Below are 20,424 nucleotides of genomic sequence, written 5' to 3'. Positions count from 1 at the left end.
CTATATTTCTGAATTAAATTAGTAAATGAGGTTATTTGGCAGTCACCAATTCTGAAAAATTTATAATTGTATTACTAAAGTGATATATAATTATAGACATTTCCTCTTTTACTCATGAGGCCATTCCACATTTTACATTATTTTGACATAAAAATGCAATTTAGCATTTTACAGTACAATAAATGTATAAAATTATACAAAATTGGAATGTATTCATATTTATCCTAAAAGGGAGTATAAATTAAAAGTTTTAGTTTGTTGGTGTCTGAGTAGAACATGAGAGCTCCTAGGCTACCCCACATTGTCTCTGAGTGAAGGTAGGAATTTCTAGCTTTTAGGCTACATATGGCCTTCAGCGTGACTTCAGCTGAACTTCCACATTAGGACCATAAAAAGTCATATTAGATTAAGACAGTGTAACATACTCTTGAAAAGACAGAAGAAACCATTTCTCTATGCAGGCCATCAGCCTATAAAAGAATAAAGCAGCCCCCTGCAGGTGAAACTAACTTTGTACTTCCTTACTTTTAAAATTAATAATTGTGAATATAAAATTGTATTCAGAAACACTGAAAAAATATATTTATTTCTAGTTTATGATCAATTAAGAAATGTTGAGGGAGAAAGTCAAGAAGGGAGAACAAATTAGGAAAAGAGAAAGGCAAAGACGACAGGTATAAGAAAATGGGAGAGAGAAGGAAAATGACAAAATGAGAAAAAAGAACTAGTAAAAACATTTGTATTGTTCCATTATGATTTATGGTCACATGTATCGTCTCAGTTGATTCTCAGACCTATTAAATTGGCAGTGTAGGTGTTATTCCCAAATTACCTAAGGAAAAAATTAGATTTTTATTAGCATTATGTATTCACAAGTAGTGAATATAAATCATATTCAGTGCCAGGTGTTGGAAATATAGTTAAGACTGTTCTGAATAAATTATTGCTTTTTGAAGTTATTATTTAGGTAAACACTGTTAAACATGTTCGTATTTTCATATTAGAACCTTAGTTGCATAGCACCTAATTTCATGCCTCTTGTCTTCAGAAAAAACTAAGTAAAGGTGAATTAAATTGAAAGATTTCCACATTCTTGTCAGAAAAGCAATCCTTATTTTAAGACCATTAAGAAAACACTGTAGATATAGTGAATTTGAATTTCAATAGCATTTTTCAGACTCTCATGCTGTCCTTTTGAATATGATGGAAATATGAACTGAATGGTAATACTAGTAACTGGTGTCATGTATTTGTCAAATATTCATGAAGTGCATACCAGATGCCAGCAAGTTAAAAAAGCGAGGACCCTGCCCTCAAGGAAATATTTAAATGTAAAGCAGTGCAATAAGAAAACTGCTATAAAAGCCCTATGTTTAAAGGGCACAGGAGTATGAACATTTGTAAGTCTACTCAGAGTCTTTATTAAATGAATTGAGGCCTCTGGTGGAACTTGGATGAGAACATTGATTTAGGCAAGCATATTTGATTTATGTGGAACATGAAATTGAGAAGGATACCTTAGTACTTCGCAAACTTCACTTAACAACTATTTATTGAGCACTTTTTGTATGCCAGACTGCTCCGAAACAAACATTGTTTAATAGATTGGATTAATGGGCCAAGTTGAACAAGCTAAAATTTAATAAAGATAAAGTCTTAAAATGATAGATTGCTAGACCTGGAAGGGAGAATTGTGACTTAGGGATTTTAGTCACCTGAACATGCACCATGAGTCAGTGCAATGATTAAACTGACAAAGGGAGCTACTTCGACGCTGTCAAATGTGAGCCACAAATAAAACATGTTGTAGTAGCCACCTTACAAAAAGTAAAAAACAGGTGAAATTAATTTTAAGAACAGTTTTTTTAGCCAGTATATCCAAAATATTTTATATGTAGTCAATATAAATCATTGAGATATTTTATATTCTTTTCACAGTAAGTTTTTGAAATCTGGTATGTATTTTACACTTTATAAAGTATACACACATCAGATTGAACTAACCACATTTCAAGTGCTTAATAAGGCCCCGTGTATCTAGTGGCTACTATATTAGCACAGTTCTCTGTGTATCTTCCTCTGTAAATTGCCAGTCTTTAATATATAATAATAATAATGATCTTTAGTTCTTAGCAGTATATTAAAATTTATAGGAAATAATGTATTTGAAGATAAAATTCAGAGCAGTACTGAAATGTTTAAAACTGTCAGAGTGGTAAATGGATTTTATGTTGTCACCTCTATTTGATTGGAGTTGTTGCTTATAGTGTTTTAGGACTGATGATGAATCTGCTTCTTAGAGTATATTCACCTAGGGGAGCCCAGCTATGGCCAGATATTTTCCATCACTAAATTAGACTTACTATGTATGGTTCCAGAGATGGAACTTGGAGCAATGAGTAGAATTTACATGGAAACAGATTGTGGCTTAATGTTAAAGAGAGCTCTTCTAATAATTAGAGCTAGCCCCCACTGAATAAGCTCCCTGAAGAAGTAGCTATTCCCTCTCACCAGAAGTGTTCACAGAGGGGTTGGGTAAACTCTTTTCCAGATGTTCTACTAGAGATTCAAGCATTAGATGAAAACATTGAACTAGATAAACTTCACAGGCTTTTCTAACTGAAATTCTGTATTTGGACATAAAATGGGTGTGGTGGGAGAACCTGCCAGTTTCAAACCCTTAGAATGGCGCTTCCATCAACTTGGCTTTTCCCCAACCTCAAATATGCTGAAGCCTTGTATAATCATTTATATTATAGCAAGTTTTCCAAAGTGTCTTAATTTCCTGCCTATACAATACTGCCTACACCCCAAACTAAATCCAAAATAGCATTCATCTCTGCCTGTACCACACACACACGCTGGCCTTTTAGTTGGCTCAATGGTGGACAGTGCTGCCAGGAAAAAAGGTTTCACTGGTAATACAAAAAGCTCAGGCTGTACAGTCCCTGGGATTTCTTTATCCCCTTGACCACCCAATAATTCTATATATAATTTGGTAACAAATTATAGGACCTAATTGTCAACAATATTGTTACAGTAGCAAAATAATGTATATTTTCGTGTAAAGCTTCATTTTTAGAAGATTGATTTGTCAAGTGTGGAAAAACAGATATAACCCAAAGTATGAAGTAGCTATGATTAGACTCCTAAACTTATTTTAAAATTGCTCAAAGGTTGCTGCCTTGGCATATCTGGCTGTTAGGTATGCAGCTATAATACACACAATTTATGAAGTGATAAAATTTGATAGTATTTTTCTGTCCTTGATAAGTGTATTTCTATTTCCTTCTTCCATTTATGGAAAAAGTTGCTCTTAATGCTAAGTGCACCTGAAATTTAAAGTTATTTTCAAAGGGTATCTGAATTATGTAGAAAAAGACATATATGGCATATCTGTGAAATGACTTTACTGGGATCCCAAAGGCTATCTGGAAAAATCAACATATCCACTTGGATTCCATTAAAGTATACATTATAAAACTTTGCATTCAGATTCAGGGTGAATGGAATCCTTAGAACAGGCATTCAGGTAATTCCTATCAATTTAGACATATATAATTCCATTAAATATCAAGTTTTGCCTGCTCTGAATTTTTTCCCTGATGATATTTTATAATCCCATAAGCTTTTATAAAAGGTAACTATAAGGCCAGGCGTGGTGGCTCACGCCTGTAATCCTAGCACTCTGGGAGGCCAAGGCAAGCGGATTGTTTGAGCTCAGGAGTTCGAGACCAGCCTGAGCAAGAGCGAGACCCCGTCTCTACTAAAAATAGTAAGAAATTATATGGACAGCTAAAAATATATATATAGAAAAAATTAGCCAGGCATGGTGGCACATGCCTGTAGTCCCAGCTTCTCGGGAGGCTGAGGCAGGAGGATTGCTTAAGCCCAGGAGTTTGAGGTTGCTGTGAGCTAGGCTGATGCCACGGCACTCTAGCCTGGGCAACAGAGTGAGACTCTTGTCTCAAAAAAAAAAAAAAAAAAAAAAAAGGTAACTATAGTCACTTAATACAGAAGATTCCTTGGACAAATCTGTCATGAAAAATTTTACCTTAGTCTCTAGACCCAGTTCAGATTATCTATTTAAATAACAACAATGATTTACTTATTTTTATAATTGCTATGTTTTATGCTTATAATATATACATTATCTATGGTGTTTTATAATATTAATATACTACAGCTTACTTATCTGTTCTTGTTTTGTTGGCTATTTGGGTTACTTTTAGTTTTTTAACTATTGAAAACATTGCCAATATGCCTATTCTTATGTTTTCTGTATGTATTTTTGTACTCTCTCCTTTCATGTTCTTCCTCCCTGATAGTTTGGAAGATTTATATGCTATTTCTTTTTTTTTAATGGTCACGAAAGACATTTGAACATGCTTGCTTAGACAAAGTCAAAATTAATATTTTTACCTTCTTCATGAAGAGTAGAATATTAAATATTTGAACTTTTGTCTTTCCTCTAGACTTACTATTGTCCAAGATTTAAGTTCTCTTTCTTTTCATTTTAGCCTACAACTTAGATAGTTTTGTTTTATATGACTAATACTTGTTTACATTTACTCACCTGTTTGCTTTTTTTGATCTTTTTAACTCACTGATTCTTAAATCTCAAGCCTCCATTCTAGGATCATTTTTCTTCACCCAAAAGCCCACCCTTTACTACAGGAGTTGGCAAACTTTTTTAAAGGGCCAGATAGTAAATATTTTAGGCTTTGCCAAGCACTTAAGGTCTCTTGCATATTATTCTTTGTTTTTTGTTTGTTTTGTTTTTTTACAATTCCTTAAAAATGTAAAAATGATTCTAAACTTGTAGACTGTACAAAACCAGGCCATGGGCCAGATTGGGCCTCTGAGCCATATTTTGCCAACTATTACTGAGATGCTAACTCTTGTTTTTTTTGTGTTTTTCTAAAGATATTTTTAACATACCCTCATTGTTGAAAATCAGTTTTGTTGTGTCTGCAAGCCCACAGTTATTTTCTCTCAGCATTTTGAAAATATTATTCCACTGTCTTCCTGCTTTTGCTGGTTCTTCTGAGAAGTCAATTGTTGGGCTAATTATTACCCTTTTATAGGAAATCTTTTTTATACAAAACTAGTCTTTTCTAGCTGTAGTTGCTAAGATTTCTCTCTTTATGTGTATGTGTATGTGTGTTGTCTGTGTGTTTTCTGCATAATATCTAGGTGTACATTTCTTTTGATTTAAGCTGCCTGTGATTTATTGTCCTTTCTAAATATGGCCGTTGATGCATGTCATCAAGTATGGAGAACCCTTTGTCATTATCTCTTCAAATACTGCCTCTTCCCCCATTCGCTCTATTCTCTCCTGATATAACCCAGATAAGATATATGGTGAAACTTCTCAGTGAATCATACGTCTCTTAACCTCTATTTTCTTCTCTCTTTACTGCATTCTGAGTAGTTTTTTCAAATCTGTCTTCCAGCTGCATCTGAGCATTGATTTTTTTTTTTATTTCAATTATGGTATCTTCATCTCTAAAAGTTTTGTTTGTTTGTTTGTTTATAAGACAGGGTCTTGCTCTTCGACCTGGGCTAGAGTGCAGTATAGTGGTATCATTATAGCTAGCTACAGCCTCAAACTCCTGGCTCAAGCAATCCTCCTGCCTTAGCCTCCAGAGTAGCTGAGACTACAGGAGTGGATCACCATGCCCAGCTAATTTTTCTATTTTTTGTGGAGACGGGGTCTCATTCTTGCTCAGGCTGGTGTCAAACTCCTGGCCTCAAGCAATCTTCCTGCCTCAGCCTCCCAGAGTGCCAGGATTACAGGCATGAACCACCAGACCCAGCCTCCTTTTTGATTTTTAATTGACAAGTAATAATTGTATGTATTTATGGGATACAGTGTGATATTTTGATACATGTGTACAATGTGGAATCGTTAAATCAAGCAAATTAACATATCTATTACCTCACTTATCAATTTTATGGTGAAACATTTGAAATTTACTCTTAGTAATTTTGAAATGTAAATTATTGTTAACTGTAGTCACCACAGTTGTATAATAGATCTCAAAAACTTATTCTTCCTGTCTAACTGAAACTTTCTACCCTTTGATCAACATCTCCCCTTTCCCCATCCTTCCCTCCCTCCTACTGTCTATACTTTTCTGAGTTCTGTGGGAACTTTTGGAAGCCTAGATAGAGATATTATAGTTCATCCAGGAAGACTTTGCCTTTTTCTTTTTCAGGTGCTTGAGGCCACTACCAACATAAGACCACTTTGAAATAAGTTCTTTGTCATTTTCTACACTGCATTGTTAATGTGAATTCAAGCCCCAAACTCATGCTAGGGCCAGCTAATGGTTTTAATTTCTCACAAGTTTCTTTTTCTCTTTCTTGACCTTTACCCATGGTAGATATTTTGCATGGCAGGGTTTTTTTGTTTTTGTTTTTTCCTACTTTCCACTTAAGGGCCCTGGATCTATACAGAGATCTCTAACTGGACTCCTTCCTTGTATAGGTACTAAGCTTTGTCTCCTGTCCCTTGTAAACTGAAACTTTTTAAGTCACTGGATGTGGGCAAATGCCCTTAGAACAGCTGCATGCCTTATACTCACTCATTTCTCTGGATTTTGATTTTTCCAATATTTTTGTATTGGGAGAGCTTTTTAGGTTATTGTCCACATTGTCAGAGATAAGTGGCTTGACTTTTAAAGTTCATTTTCTTCCTCACCTTGTGAAACTGCAATCATTTTAGTAGGACTGAACCAGGTAAATAAGCTGACTTTATTAAGCATTATACCCAGAATCAAATAGCCAAGACTAAATTAACCAGATTATTATTTACATATTCACCATTCATAGATTGTGATAGTGCAGATGAATTATTTGTAGCATCTTATATATATTAATAGTACCACATATACTACTACCTGAAAACCATTGACACTGATTATAATGACTTAGAGGCATCCTAAGGTCCCAAAGTATCTTCCACATAATCAAAATTTTGTGTTCAGTGTATTTTTTTTGTGTTCAGTTGATAATGTATGTATGGTAATTCATTTACCTGGAATATTCTGATTCTTAGAGCATTTTTATTCCATCTATTATGAAATGTCTTCTAAAATAAAAGTATAACATGTTTATCATTTGGTTTTAGTTGCCTTAGAGTTATTTTGTGAGGTGTAGACAGCTTTGGATTTTTGTTTATTCAATGAACTAGTTAAATCTCAACATATATAATTTGTTTTTGAACTTTTCAAAAGCATATACATGGCCTCTTGGTAGATTCTTCATTATAGTGAAATATAGAGTATTGTTTGTTCTCAAAGCTTATTGAAACATTTACCGTGTCTGCTTAGGAGGAAGAAGCAGACATTGAAGGACTTCATTATAAAACGCTGCGAACATTTCACCACGGAGTCAGGGTTGATGGCATAGCTTGGAGTCCAGAGACTAGACTTGATTCATTGCCTCCAGTAATCAAGTAAGTCTAAAAGAATAAAATGCAGTATTTATTAATGTACATTTATTGTGTTAAATGATCTGAAATCTTTGACATAGCTACTGTTTTCCTCCCATTTTCATGTTCCACAACCCCAGATATTAGATATTTTGACATTTGCAATTGAGGCTTATCATCTGAATTTGTGGTTTAAATATGCAACCATGACAGTGATGCCATGACCATGTGTTTGTGCCAAACTACAAAGCTCTTTACCTGAGATTCATCTGAATCAAAGTCTTTACAAATTCTTCACTACATTTACCATTTTATTGAAAGTATAACTCTGTTAAAATAACTAAATACGGTTGAGACATTAATGAGCCTCCCTGTCCCATACATAGGCCAAGGTCACATTTTCATGTCTAACAGTACATAAATCTGTAGTTCCAGTCCTTGGGCTTCAGTTTTTGTGAAGGCATTTAAAAAGATTGATGGCATTTTGTAAAAATCGTTTCTTTTTTCTTTTTTGTGTGCTTTAAGTATTCTTGCAAGAGAAAAATCCTAAGAATACCTGCTGAGGCCTTCACTAGAAAGGCAAGAATATGTCAGGTTATTCAAGGTATGATTACAAAACACTAACCTGGCTTCCTACAAATGTGAAATCTAAAAGATATATCTTCTTTTGGCAAACAGTACTTAGCAACCATAAATTGGCTATTATTTAGCCAACTTGATTTTTTTAATTAATAAATAGTTTAGGTTCAGTGAAATTCTCAGCTCTGAAGGGTATAGTTTTATCAGTTTTGATAAATGCATACACTTGTATAACCCACACCCTATTAATGCAGTGTTTCTGTCACCTCAGAAAGTTTCCTCATCTTCCTTCTCATTTAATCCCTGTACCCCACTCCCTGCTGAGGCAATCAGTGATCTGATTTTTATTACCAGAAGTTAGTTTTGCCTATTCTAGAACTTCATATAAATGGGATCATACAAAATCTGTTTTTTGTATCTGGCTTTATGGTTTTGAGATTTATCTATGTTGTACTTCTTTATATTTTTGAGTGATATTTCATTACATTGTATCAATATACCAGTTTGTTTATCCATTCTCCGTTAAGTAGATACCAAGACAGTTTCCAGTTTTTAGCTATTATAAATAAAACTGCTATGAGCATCACTCTGTACAGCTTTTGGTGGATATATGGTTTCATTTCTCTTAGGAATAGAATCACTGAGTCACAGGGTAAATACATGTTTAACATTTTAAGAAATTGCCAATTTCTCAAGTGGCTCTACTACCATTTTGTGTTCCCACTAATAATCTGAGGGTGGTCTTCCTATTCTCCAACATTTATTATTATCAGTCTTTTTTATCTTAGCCATTTTAGTTGATAACACAATGACATTTCCCTCTTAACTAATAATGTTGAGCACTTTTTTGTATATTTGTTTCCCCTAAAAGAAGTCTTTACCTACAACAAGGTTGTGAAGATACTCTGTTTTTTTTTCCTAGAAGCATTTACAGGTTTTTAGCTAACTTAATTTTGAATCATCTGCACAACAGCTCTTCTTAACATACATATGTCATTGCCAACAGCTGGTGTACTTTTCATTTCCATTTATGTTAAAAGAAAGTGTTCACAGTATCTGGCCCTAAACAAGAGCAAGTCTCTTTGCATTCTTGAGCAGATTTTGAAAGCTGTGGAAATGGTCTTCTCTGGTTTTCAGTTAAGTTTTGTGATACTTACTTTAACCTAGATATTCTGCTGCTGTATTCTTTATCCTCCTCATTGCTTGTTGCTTGTTTTCCTGTCCTCCTTTTAATGGATTTTTTATGTTTGATCATTTTTTATTGTTTTTTGTTTGTTTTTTTCCCTTGCTTTTTGGTAAACTGCCTCAAATCCTTTTTGGAACTATACAAATATAAATTCAGAAGATGTTAACCAGCCATTAATTTTAAAGAAAATGTTTAGAGGAAACTGACTACACAATTTATTTTTTTCAAATAAATTATATATTTATATTATAAAAACCATGATATTTAATATATAAAATGTAGAAAATGCAGACAATAAAAAAGATAAGAATGCCATCTGTATATCCAAAACCCTTTCCATTTTTTTCATAATTGTACCAATTGTGATTATATATGTAATTTTCTATACTTCTTTTTTTTACTTTACATTTTTTATAGTATTCCAAAATAAAAAGTAATTTTTCATGACTACCTAGTGGTCTGTCAAGATGACCAAGGTATAACTTAGGGTCTCTCTTACCATCATAAACTTTTACACTACATTTAGAAAGAAATCCCTACTGATGGTTTATCATTAGCATGTAGCTGCCTTAAGTTCTGTTCTTTCCCTGCCTTCCTACTCTTTCCACCCCTACTTTTCTTTTACAGAGGCTAGAGAATAAATTGTTCACCTTACTTCATTCCTCTGAGTTTTTCTGGTTTAATTAAAGGTTGACTTAAATACCCCTAAAGCAGCAAGAAGTCAAAGAAAGTGGAGCAACACAAGGCTGGCCATAGAGTTTTGTAGGTTTGATTTTCTTTTTATTTTAATCCTAGTATAATGATTTCATTAATTTTCTTATTAAGTATTCTTTGATCACTCCTCTGTTTGCTGACATTTTTACTGAACTTGGCCTTTTTCTGCTAGTAATATATATCTCTTTACAAACCCTTTTGCTTGAGATATTTCTTTTAAAAACATTGCAGAATAGCCTGTATCTTTTTTAGAGATGACATTTTGAACAGAAATTTATGATTTGTTTATAGCTTTGAGGAAATCTGTAGGAGACCCTCAACATTAGTGGTGTTATTGTAGCAAATTTTTTCTAAAGTTTCTTATAAGCTAGGAAATAATGAATAGCCCAAAAAACAATGGGACAAATACAAAGGAGGAGAATTCAGTAGAATAAGCTTTGTTTTTTCGTTTTTCTTATGCTTTATTTGCATATGTAATATAGCATACATCCCCAAAAATGCACAGGGTATATATGTGCATTTTAACATGATTTTAAAACAAGCACCCATGTAATCATCATGCAGGTTAAGAGATAGAACATTGCCAACACTTGAGGTCTCCTGTGTGTCTGTCTCTCCCTAATTAACTAACTTTCTTCACCTTATAGGTTTTCATTCTCATAATTATTCTGCTAATCATTTCCTTGACTTTCTTTGAAGTTGTATTAGCTATTTATGCATCCCTAAGCAATATAGTTTAGTTTTGCCTCCTTAGGAACTTTTTATGAATAGAGTAACTCCATATATATCTTTTTTTGTCCTACTTTGTTCGCTTCACATTATGTATGTGAGAGTCATCCTTGTTTCTACTTGTAGATCTAGTTAATCATTTCTGTTACTGTATAGTATTTCATTGCAAATATATTGTACATTTTCTATTCCGTGTTTACAGTTTGGGGTTGATATGAGTAATACTGCTTTGGACATTCATGTACATCCGTCCTAGTGTACACATGTGCACATTTCTTTAAATATATACTCAGGAGTTGATAATGCCAAACCGTTTTCCAAAATGGTTATGACCTTAACATACCCAAAACATACTTGTTCCATAACAGCTGTCACATATTTCTTCAATCTTTCTTAGACCTTCTCTTTTCTTTCTCTCTTTCTTTTCTTGTCTCTTCTAGCTGCAAAACAGATATGAAGAATGGATAGGGGCATGGACTAACAAGACAGAACCAAAGGAAAGTTGACTAGCCTAGACTGGGAATTTTGGACTGAACTGGACAAGGCCCTGATATCAAAACTTGGGGTTTAGCAAACTGTGATACCATGTGTGTGCCAAGGCAGCACAGGAGATTTTTTTTTTTTTTTCATTTATTTATTTATTTATTTTTTTGGTGAAACATGTTAGTTGCCATCAGGACCATAAAGTGGACCTGGTAGGGTTTTAGCCCTCCCCTTTTTTTGGCCTGACCTATAATTTCCCAAATCCAAGCACCTATTTTCATAATTCATTATTAATTAAATGTGAGTAAATGAAAGTAAAGACAGTAATGTACATTGCATTTTATTTTTTTCTTTTTCTAAACATTTTGCTGTAAGAAGTAAAAATTTGCATTTTATAATGGGATTAATGGAGTGCTTTCATTTATGAACTGAAAGGGCATTAGAAGTGAACTAATCTATTCCCTTTCACCTTATAGAAGAAACTGAGACCTAGAGCAGCAGTTAAGTGCCATCTTTAAGTCGCGTAGATGGGAAAAGGCAGAGGTAAAACTAGGCTGAGGTAGTTAATCAAATGAAAATCTGCTTGGTAAAATATGGCAGATTTTTAGGGGATAATTTGATACTCAACATCTATTAAGCTATTTAATGAAATATTCATGTATTTGTATACAAAGTAGAAGGGTATATTAGTTTCCTATGGCTGTCATACAAATTAGCACAAATGTGGTAACTTAATACGACAACTTATTCTCACAGTTCGGGAGAGCAAAAGTTTGAAATCATGATATCAACTGGATTGGTTTCTTCCTGAGGCTCTGAGGGAGAATCCATTCGGTGCCTCTCTTCTAGATTCTAATGACAGTTGGGAATCCTTAATGTTCTTTGCCTTGCTGATGCTTCCCTTCAGTCTCTGCTTCTGTCTTCACACCTCCTTCTCCTTTGTTTCTCCTTTTTTGTGTCTTATATTGACATTCATCATTAAATTTAGGGCCCACTATAAATCCAGGATGATCCTCTGTGGATCCTTAATTCAGTCACATTTGAAAACCCTATTTTCAACTAAGATCATATTCATAGGTACCAGGAGTTAGGACTTAGACATATCTCTTTGAGGCCACTATTCAACCTACTACAGATGATATGGCAGTCTTATACACTACGTAAATATTCAGAAATGCACAATAAATTATGCACTAATGCAATGTATAATATATCCTTTCATATGAACCCTTTAAGAATCTCCATAGACAACCAAGGAGGGAAAAGACTTACAAGCTGAAAACTATTAAATGTTACAGAAAAAAATTAAGGAAGACACAAATAAATGGAAAGAAATCCTGTCTTCATGGATTGGAAGACTTAATATTATTAAAATGTCCATACTACCCAAAGCAATCTATAGATTCAATGTAATCCCTATCAATCTCAGTGGCATTTTTTCAGAAATAGAAAAAAATTCCTAAAATTTATATTACATCTCAAAGAACCCCAAATTGCCTAAACAATGTTCAGGAGAAAGCTGGAGTCGTCATACTTCTTTATTTCAAAACATATTACAATGCTACAATAATCAGAACAGTATGGCATAGTACTGGCATAAAGACAGACATATAGACCAATGCAACAGAATAGAGAACCCAGAAATAAACCTTCATATACATGATCAAATGATCTTTGACAAAGATACCAAGGCTACACAATGGGGAAAGGATAATCTCTTCAACAAATGAGGCTGAGAAAACTAGATATCTACATGCAAAAGAATAAAATTGTAACTTTCACCATATACAAAAATTAACTCAATAGAACCTAAACATAAGACCCAAAACTATAAAACTCCTAAAAGAAAACATTTGGGAAGAGCATCATGACTGGATTTGGCAATGATTTCTTAGATAATGACAAAAAAGCAAAGATAGACAAATGAGAATACATCAAACTTTAAACCCAGTGCACAGCAAAGGAAATTAACAGAGTTAAAAGGCAACCTACACAATGGGAGAAATTCATTTGCAAACCATATGGCTGATAAGGGGTTAATATCAGACTATATGAAGAATTTCTACAACTAACAGCAAAAAATAAACAATCCAATTAAAAAATAATCAAAGGACTTTAATAACTATTTCCACCAACATATGTAATTGCTCAATAGGCATATGAAAAGATGCTCAACATCACTAATCATTCTAGAAATGCAAATTAAAACCACAATGAGATATCACCTCACACCTGTTATAATGGCTATTATCACAAATATGAAAAATGAGCTTTAAGATGTGGAGAAAAGGGAACCCTTGTACACTGTTGGTGAGAATGTAAATTATAAATTAGTATGGCCATTTTGGTAAACAGTGTGGAAGCTCCTTAGAAACTCAAAATAGAACTACCATATGATCCAGCGATCCTACTCTGGGTATATATCCAAAGGAATTGATATCAGTATATAGAAGAGACATCTGTACTCCCATGTTCACTACTGCATTGTGCACAATAGCCAACGACGGAATCAACTTAAGTGACTATCAACAGATGAATGGGTAAAGAAACTATAATATATGCATACAATGGGATATTATTCAACCTTAAAAAGAAAGAAATCCTATTATATGCTACAACATTGATGAACCTTGAGGACTTCATTTTAAGTGAAATAAGTCACTCACAAAAAGATAAACACTGCTTGATTTCACTTACATGACTTATCTAAAACAAAAGTTAGAATGGTAGTTTCCAGAGACTGGAAGAAGTGTAAAGAGCGGAGTTGTTGGTCAACAGACATACAGTTTCAGTTTTGCAGAATGAAAAAGTTCTAGAGATATGTTTCACAACAATGTGCATATAGTTAATACTACAATACTCTACACTTAAAAATGATTAAGATGGTTGATTTTGTTAATGTGTTTTTAACCACAATAAAAAATAATAAGTTAACATGTGACAGTTACCAAAAAAAACAAATCAAAGATCTAAAGAAAAAAATTAAATCCTGCATATATTTTTTAAAGAATCTCTCTGGGAAATTGCCATTATTAAAATTTGTTTCAATTTCTAAAGTATACAATGAAATATTAAAATTAAAAACTACAATCTGTCTCTAAATTACTCAGTGTTATATCCACAAAATGTAGATAATTCCTAAGACCACTCTTTCTTCTCTCTCTCTCTCTCTCTCTCACGCACACACACACACAGACACACACACAAATACATACCTCTCCCTTCTGTGCTTGTATGTCTTCCCCTCTGAACCCAAAGAAAGACAGAATATAGGAAAATTTGAACTCTGGTTATGAATAGTTCAAAATAGTGTAGTCCCAATTGTGGGGGTGAGAAGAACTACTTTATTTCACTACCACTATTACTTTCACATCTGAGAAAACCTTGGACAAATAGGAGTTCCCTGGTGGCTTTGATCTTTTTCCTTTTATGGCTCTTGACAAATCACTGGAAGGGGGGTGTGGTAGCAGAGATCTACCAATACTGTAGGGTCTATTGATTAACAGCCTTGCTTTTAGGGAGGTCCTTAAATTTATTAGTTGAGAAAAAGTGGTCAACTTTAGTCAGAACTAAAGAAGAAATTTAAATTTAGATCTGTATAATGCTATTCTTACCAAAAAAGAATTGGAAATAAATTTTGGTTTTTCAATACATAAGTGTAATTTCTATTGCTTCCTTAGCCATTATCTAACATGCTGAGAATCTAGAAAATTTAGGATTAAAGGTGAGCTAGTTAAAAATAGTTGTTTGGTGTTTAGATTTTGTTTTTTAATTTAACATCTATCCATGAACTACTGTAAAAACATGTCTTAAATGTTTAATTTCAGTACAAGTAATACTCCAGATTTCAGGAGGTATAAATATACCAACTTTTATAGCTATAAAGAATATCTTATTTCATCTAATTTAATTAATTTGGAGGAATTGAAAAAGAGGATTGTGGGTAACTGAAGAAAGCAAAGACTAATGTAGATATGTCACAATATTTTTAATATCTCATGTTGACCTGGCTAAAATGAAGGTACTTTTAAAAATCTATCCTTTTATACTTTTAAGAAAACATTTAAAATTAAATTCATATGCTGATTTAGTATAAAATTCTACACTTTTATTATTGAAGAGACAAATCCAGAATATACTAACATTTTGTGTGTTCTCACAATAAAATATTTAATATGCCTCCTACTTTGAGTAATGGCTATTTAATATTCTTTATATTAGAGTCACAACATTCTCCGTTCACCCTCCAAAAAAAGCATGATTATGAGTCACGATAAAAGCTTTGGTGATTTGGAGGAACAGGAGGGGGCTTGGGGAGAAGTTTCAGTTACAGAGACTAAAAATGGGCTTGTTTTTGGTTTTTTCCTTCCAGATTTTGTACTTCAGCTGCTGATTTGAAAATTAGATTATTTACTTCAGATCTTCAAGATAAAAATGAATATAAGGTATATTGACAAGTATAATTTATAAATCTTTAGAGTTTATTTTAAAACATGTAGTTATTTTTTGCTTTTTTAATTGAATTTATCCCGATTTAAATGACTTTTTATGGTCATCATTAAAATAATGTAATTTAGGATCGCATTTATTCTATTATAAGCTACAGTAATTAGGTTCTTAGTAATGACTGCAGATTATAAATCTGATACCACTTACTAAATTAAAATATTAACTAGGAACAGCAAATAGAATAGAAATTCACAGTTGGATATAATAAGAGTATAATAGACATGAACACACATGGAGTAAGTTGAAATTCAAGGGAAAAAAAGATCAGTACAGCATAGCACAGGCAGAATTACAAAGTAACTAGGAACACAGATACAGGAGCCAGACCCCTTGCATTTTGCCCAGTGCTATTGCTTAGTAATGGTGCGACCTTGGCCAAATAACCTAATCTATCTCTCTGTGCTGATTTCCTTACCTATAAAATGGAGATAATTATGACAGGTGCCTCATAGGATTATGAGCATTGACTGAGCTAATTCATATAAAACAATTAGAACAATGCTTGTCATAGTAAACCCTATATATGTGTTTTTTATTACTATAATAAATAGCCCTCAGGGTGGTTTAAAATTGCATTATGTTTTCTTATAAGAATGGTATTGCCTTCTTGACTTTATAGTAAATCAAAATATAAATAATTTTATAAATCAAAGGTAAACTATAAACCTTTTTAGTCATTTCAAAAATAGTAAAAATTATGCTCTAAGCTATATACAATAGGCTTAATATGCCGTACATATTTGTTAATTTAAGGCTATATCATGAATAACCAAGTGTATAAATGACATATAAAATTTTGACCTATCAAAACTTAACATGCTAGTTATAATAGACATTAAACATTCAATGTTAATTTAGTTTGTCTTGTAGACCATGGCAAAAGCTTTGGAGAATGATTTAGGGGACCTGAGTTTGTTAAACTTACATAAGAATGTTTAAACCAAATCCATTTCTTTTTTTACATTAATTTTCTACATAGTGAGAAATACCACATAGAACCACTTTATTAACCTCAGAACTGAAATAAAATTTGAGTTTTTGGAAGGAGGGAAGGGAGAAAAGAAGAACAATATCCATTAAAATATTTAAATATCTGACAGGCCTATTTAGGATTTCAACTGTAAAGATTTAGACAAATTTAACTTTGCCTGCTCACATAGTCCTCTACCTTGCAACTTCTCATTTGTCCTTTCTGTGTCCAGAAGAGGATTTCTGTGTTGACTGTGACTATGGACTCTGCGCTGATTGTGACTAGCTAGCTCCAGCGCTGACAGTCACATTGAACAAGTAAAGAAAGGAGGTGAAGTCCATCCTATGTGTGTGTGTTAAGTAGTAGTGAGTATGCAGAACAGCAGGGATAAGGTAAAAAAAATCTAGATGCATTCTATCTCCATACCCCTAGCAAGTTTCTCTAGCTTCAATTTTTATTTAAGTTTTATGTAATAAGTTAGAAAGGAGGTGATACGAGGACAGGTACAGTAAAAAAGTATGTGTGTTTTTGTAAGAAATACATACTAGAAAAGAAAGACTAAGCTAATAACAGTGTGTTGAATGATCAACTTCTTTCCAAGATAAACCTTCCAGAAAAATTGAATGTATAAATCATGCTTTAAAAATAGCAAATTGCTTAAGAAATATTTATAGAAAAGAAGCATGCAGTGAGAAAGCTTTTAAAGCACTGAAGTAAAAATATTCTGTAGGAATATTATAATTATTTTCCTGTTTTTCTCATTAATTTTTCTCCTCCTGTCAGATTTTAGAGGGCCATTCAGATTTCATTAATGGTTTGGTGTTTGATCCCAAAGAAGGCCAAGAAATTGCAAGTGTGAGTGATGATCATACCTGCAGGTATGTTGTTTATTTTACAAATCACATTTTTTAGTTTTGATTTTATTTTAATGAGAATTTCATTTTTTTAATTAGAGAAAATGTAACTTTTATATAAATTCCACAAAATGTTCCACAAAAAGAAGCATTCTTTATTTAAATCATTGATATGGCACAAACATGAGTTTTGAAACCAGTCGGTTGAGCTTTCGTCCCAGCTAATGGAAATATCTCTTGCTGATTTATGGATGTCTTCTTTGCTTCTTATTTTAGATTTGCATATTTATGAAATCTAAAATATTGAATCAAATTCTCCAGTATTGGTCAAGATCAGTAGGATAATAAAAGGCAGTTGCCATATTGTGAAGTTACTTCACAGATCCTGTATGATAAGTTAGTGTTTAATAATGAACTATGAATCTCATCTGCTACATAAGACTCATAGAAAATTTAGTGTTTTGACAAGTTCAGCAGTCTCTATTTGAGGTTTTCTATAGATACAATACATTTTAGTATCATGTTCTTCTACCCTACCCCCTAGTTTAGAATAGATGAGGTAGCTATAAAATTTTTAATAATGCCTAAAGCTGGAGAATATCACAAGTAAAGAACAAGATGCAAAGCAAGAGTAGCAGGTGGAAATAAGCTAAGGATTCAGGAGTGAAATGAGTGAATCAGTCATTAAAGGAGTGTAAATTGCTTGATTTGCTTTAACAGTACTGTGAGCAAAGAAAAAAATGCTGTTCAGCTGTTTTGCATAGTTTTAATGTTTGATAAAGCTGTGTGAAAATCATTAGTATTTATTAATACATACATATAAAGCTATTAAATATGTATCACTTCACATTTGAAGTAAAGCTGCTAGCTACTTTTTAAATTTTTAATCTTCTTAATATAGCTCATCTTTTTAAAGTTATAGAGTCATAGGCCATTTTTCTTTATGTACTGCCTGTTAAAATTTTCATGTCAGAGACATGAAAGATTAACATGGCATTAAGATTCTAGGGCCCCAAGTATTACAAAACCAAGTTTATGCAGCAACCTGAAGAGTAAATGGAACCATTTTTAAGGTAAAAATTAGATCATTAGAAACAAATGATGGCATTTCAGTTCTTTAAAACATGGACTTTCCTAATCACAAGCATTTGTGATGAAACCTGCAAAAGGGAAAAATGACTGTCTTTGCAAGCTCAGAAACACCTCTGAATAGTGAACGACAGCTAGAGAGACCTAGAATTGCATTCCATACTCTTTCTTGTAGTAGACTTTGAGATTTTATTGTAGGCTAATAAAATTCTCCAAAAATTTTGGAGATTGACATAGGGTTGCCAACTTTCTATTTTGTTGAGTACAAGAATTTTAAAAATATACCACCTTCTACTATTATCATTTTATAAAAGAAATGACTTTACTATTCTAAAAATTACAAAGGGCTTAACTTCAGAGTATGTCCTTTAAACAAATTTAACTTTTTAAAAAACTCACTACATTGCCCCAAAGTATCTCATTTTGCTAGACTTGTGGTTGTTGATATTATTATTTAGCAAATATTTACTCCCCTTTCTTCCTCCCATGGAAGGAGATTTGTCCCCTGATTGGGCTTAGCTTTGTGACTTGTTTAGGCCAATGTAATGTTAGCCTAAACTTCTGCTTGTATCAGACAAGCAGAAGTTTTAAGTGTTATAACTGGTTTGACTTGACCTCCTGTGCTCTGTCATCTGCTATAAGATAAACATGTGCTAGATAGCTACTGATCCCAGAATGAGAAACACAGGAAACAGATATGGACATCTGGCATTATGAAACACAGCTTCTCATAGACCCATGAGCAAGAAATGTATGCTATTTTTGTGAGCCACTGAGATTTGGGGGTTGATGTACAACATCATTACAGCAATAGCTGGGGAGCTAAATTTTTAGACTTCATAAGCTTAGTTCACCAGCCAGAAGTAAAGAACTCTGATTGGCTATTAAAACCAAACATCTTAGGCCAGAAGCTAAGCAATATAGATAAGATTTAAAAAACAAAAATAAAAACAGAAGATACAAGTAAAACAAGAACTTTAAGGAGGAGTAGTGAGTTTATATACTCTCGCAGCAAGAAAGGAAAGAAGGAATTCTGAGGGAACAGACTACAACAGAAACATATTTCAGTACAACCATGTTCATTAACTTGAAGGAAAGAATTGCCAAGCTACAAACAGATACCAGCCAATTGGCACCTATGCAATTTAGGCAGAGGAAAGAGCCATTTACATCCCAGGAATGACTCTTACTTATCACTATACTAAAGTAATGCCAAACATAGACTGAGTCTACATGTTGGTGGTAAAAGTACATTAATGAAATCCTTGTCTGATGCTAGTCAAAGCCTATGTCATCCTGGGAATGGTTTTATATGCATATGATACCATACTTTAAAAAGAATGCTAAATAGAATAGATAGAAGATAAATAAGGAAAGAGAGAACTTGAACAACATTATAAACCAACTAGACCTAACAGATATATAAAACACTCCAAACATTGGCACAATACATGTTATTCACAAGTGCACATGGAACATTCTCCAGAATAAACCATATGGTAAGCCTCAAAACATTTAATTCTCAATAAATTTTTAAAAATTAAAATCATATAAAATATCTTTTTAGACTACAATGAAATAAAACTAGAAACAGAAGAAATACTGGAAAATCTCCAAATTTGTGGAAATTAAGTATTGCACTCTTAATCAGCCAATGAGTCAGAGAAATCACAAGGGAAATTAGAAAGTAGTTTGTGATGAATAAGAACAAAACACAACATACAAAATTTATAGGATGTAGCAAAAGCAATGCTCTGAGGGAAATTTGTAGCTATGAACACCTAAACTTAAAAAGAAAGGTCTCAAATCAGTAACCTAACTTTATACCTTAAGGAACTAACTAACTAAACAAACAAATCCAAAGCTAGCAAAA

At 33.0% G+C, this 20,424-nt stretch overlaps 1 protein-coding gene across 1 annotated transcript in view; it reads left to right on the top strand.

Annotated features, from left to right (window-relative positions):
* The window catches only part of NUP37 (nucleoporin 37), a 45,199-nt gene that overhangs the window by 2,262 nt on the left and 22,513 nt on the right, over positions 1-20,424 (top strand). The window contains exons 3-5 of the mRNA XM_069490761.1: positions 7,338-7,462; positions 15,502-15,574; positions 17,392-17,486. Of these exons, the coding sequence (XP_069346862.1) occupies positions 7,338-7,462; positions 15,502-15,574; positions 17,392-17,486 (293 nt within the window). The remainder of the gene's footprint in view (positions 1-7,337; positions 7,463-15,501; positions 15,575-17,391; positions 17,487-20,424) is intronic.

This window comes from Eulemur rufifrons, chromosome 16, assembly GCF_041146395.1.
Source record: "Eulemur rufifrons isolate Redbay chromosome 16, OSU_ERuf_1, whole genome shotgun sequence".
Lineage (NCBI taxonomy): Eukaryota > Metazoa > Chordata > Mammalia > Primates > Lemuridae > Eulemur > Eulemur rufifrons.
The sequence above is the reverse complement of the archived record's forward strand: the minus strand, read 5'-3'. Positions and strand labels throughout refer to the sequence as shown.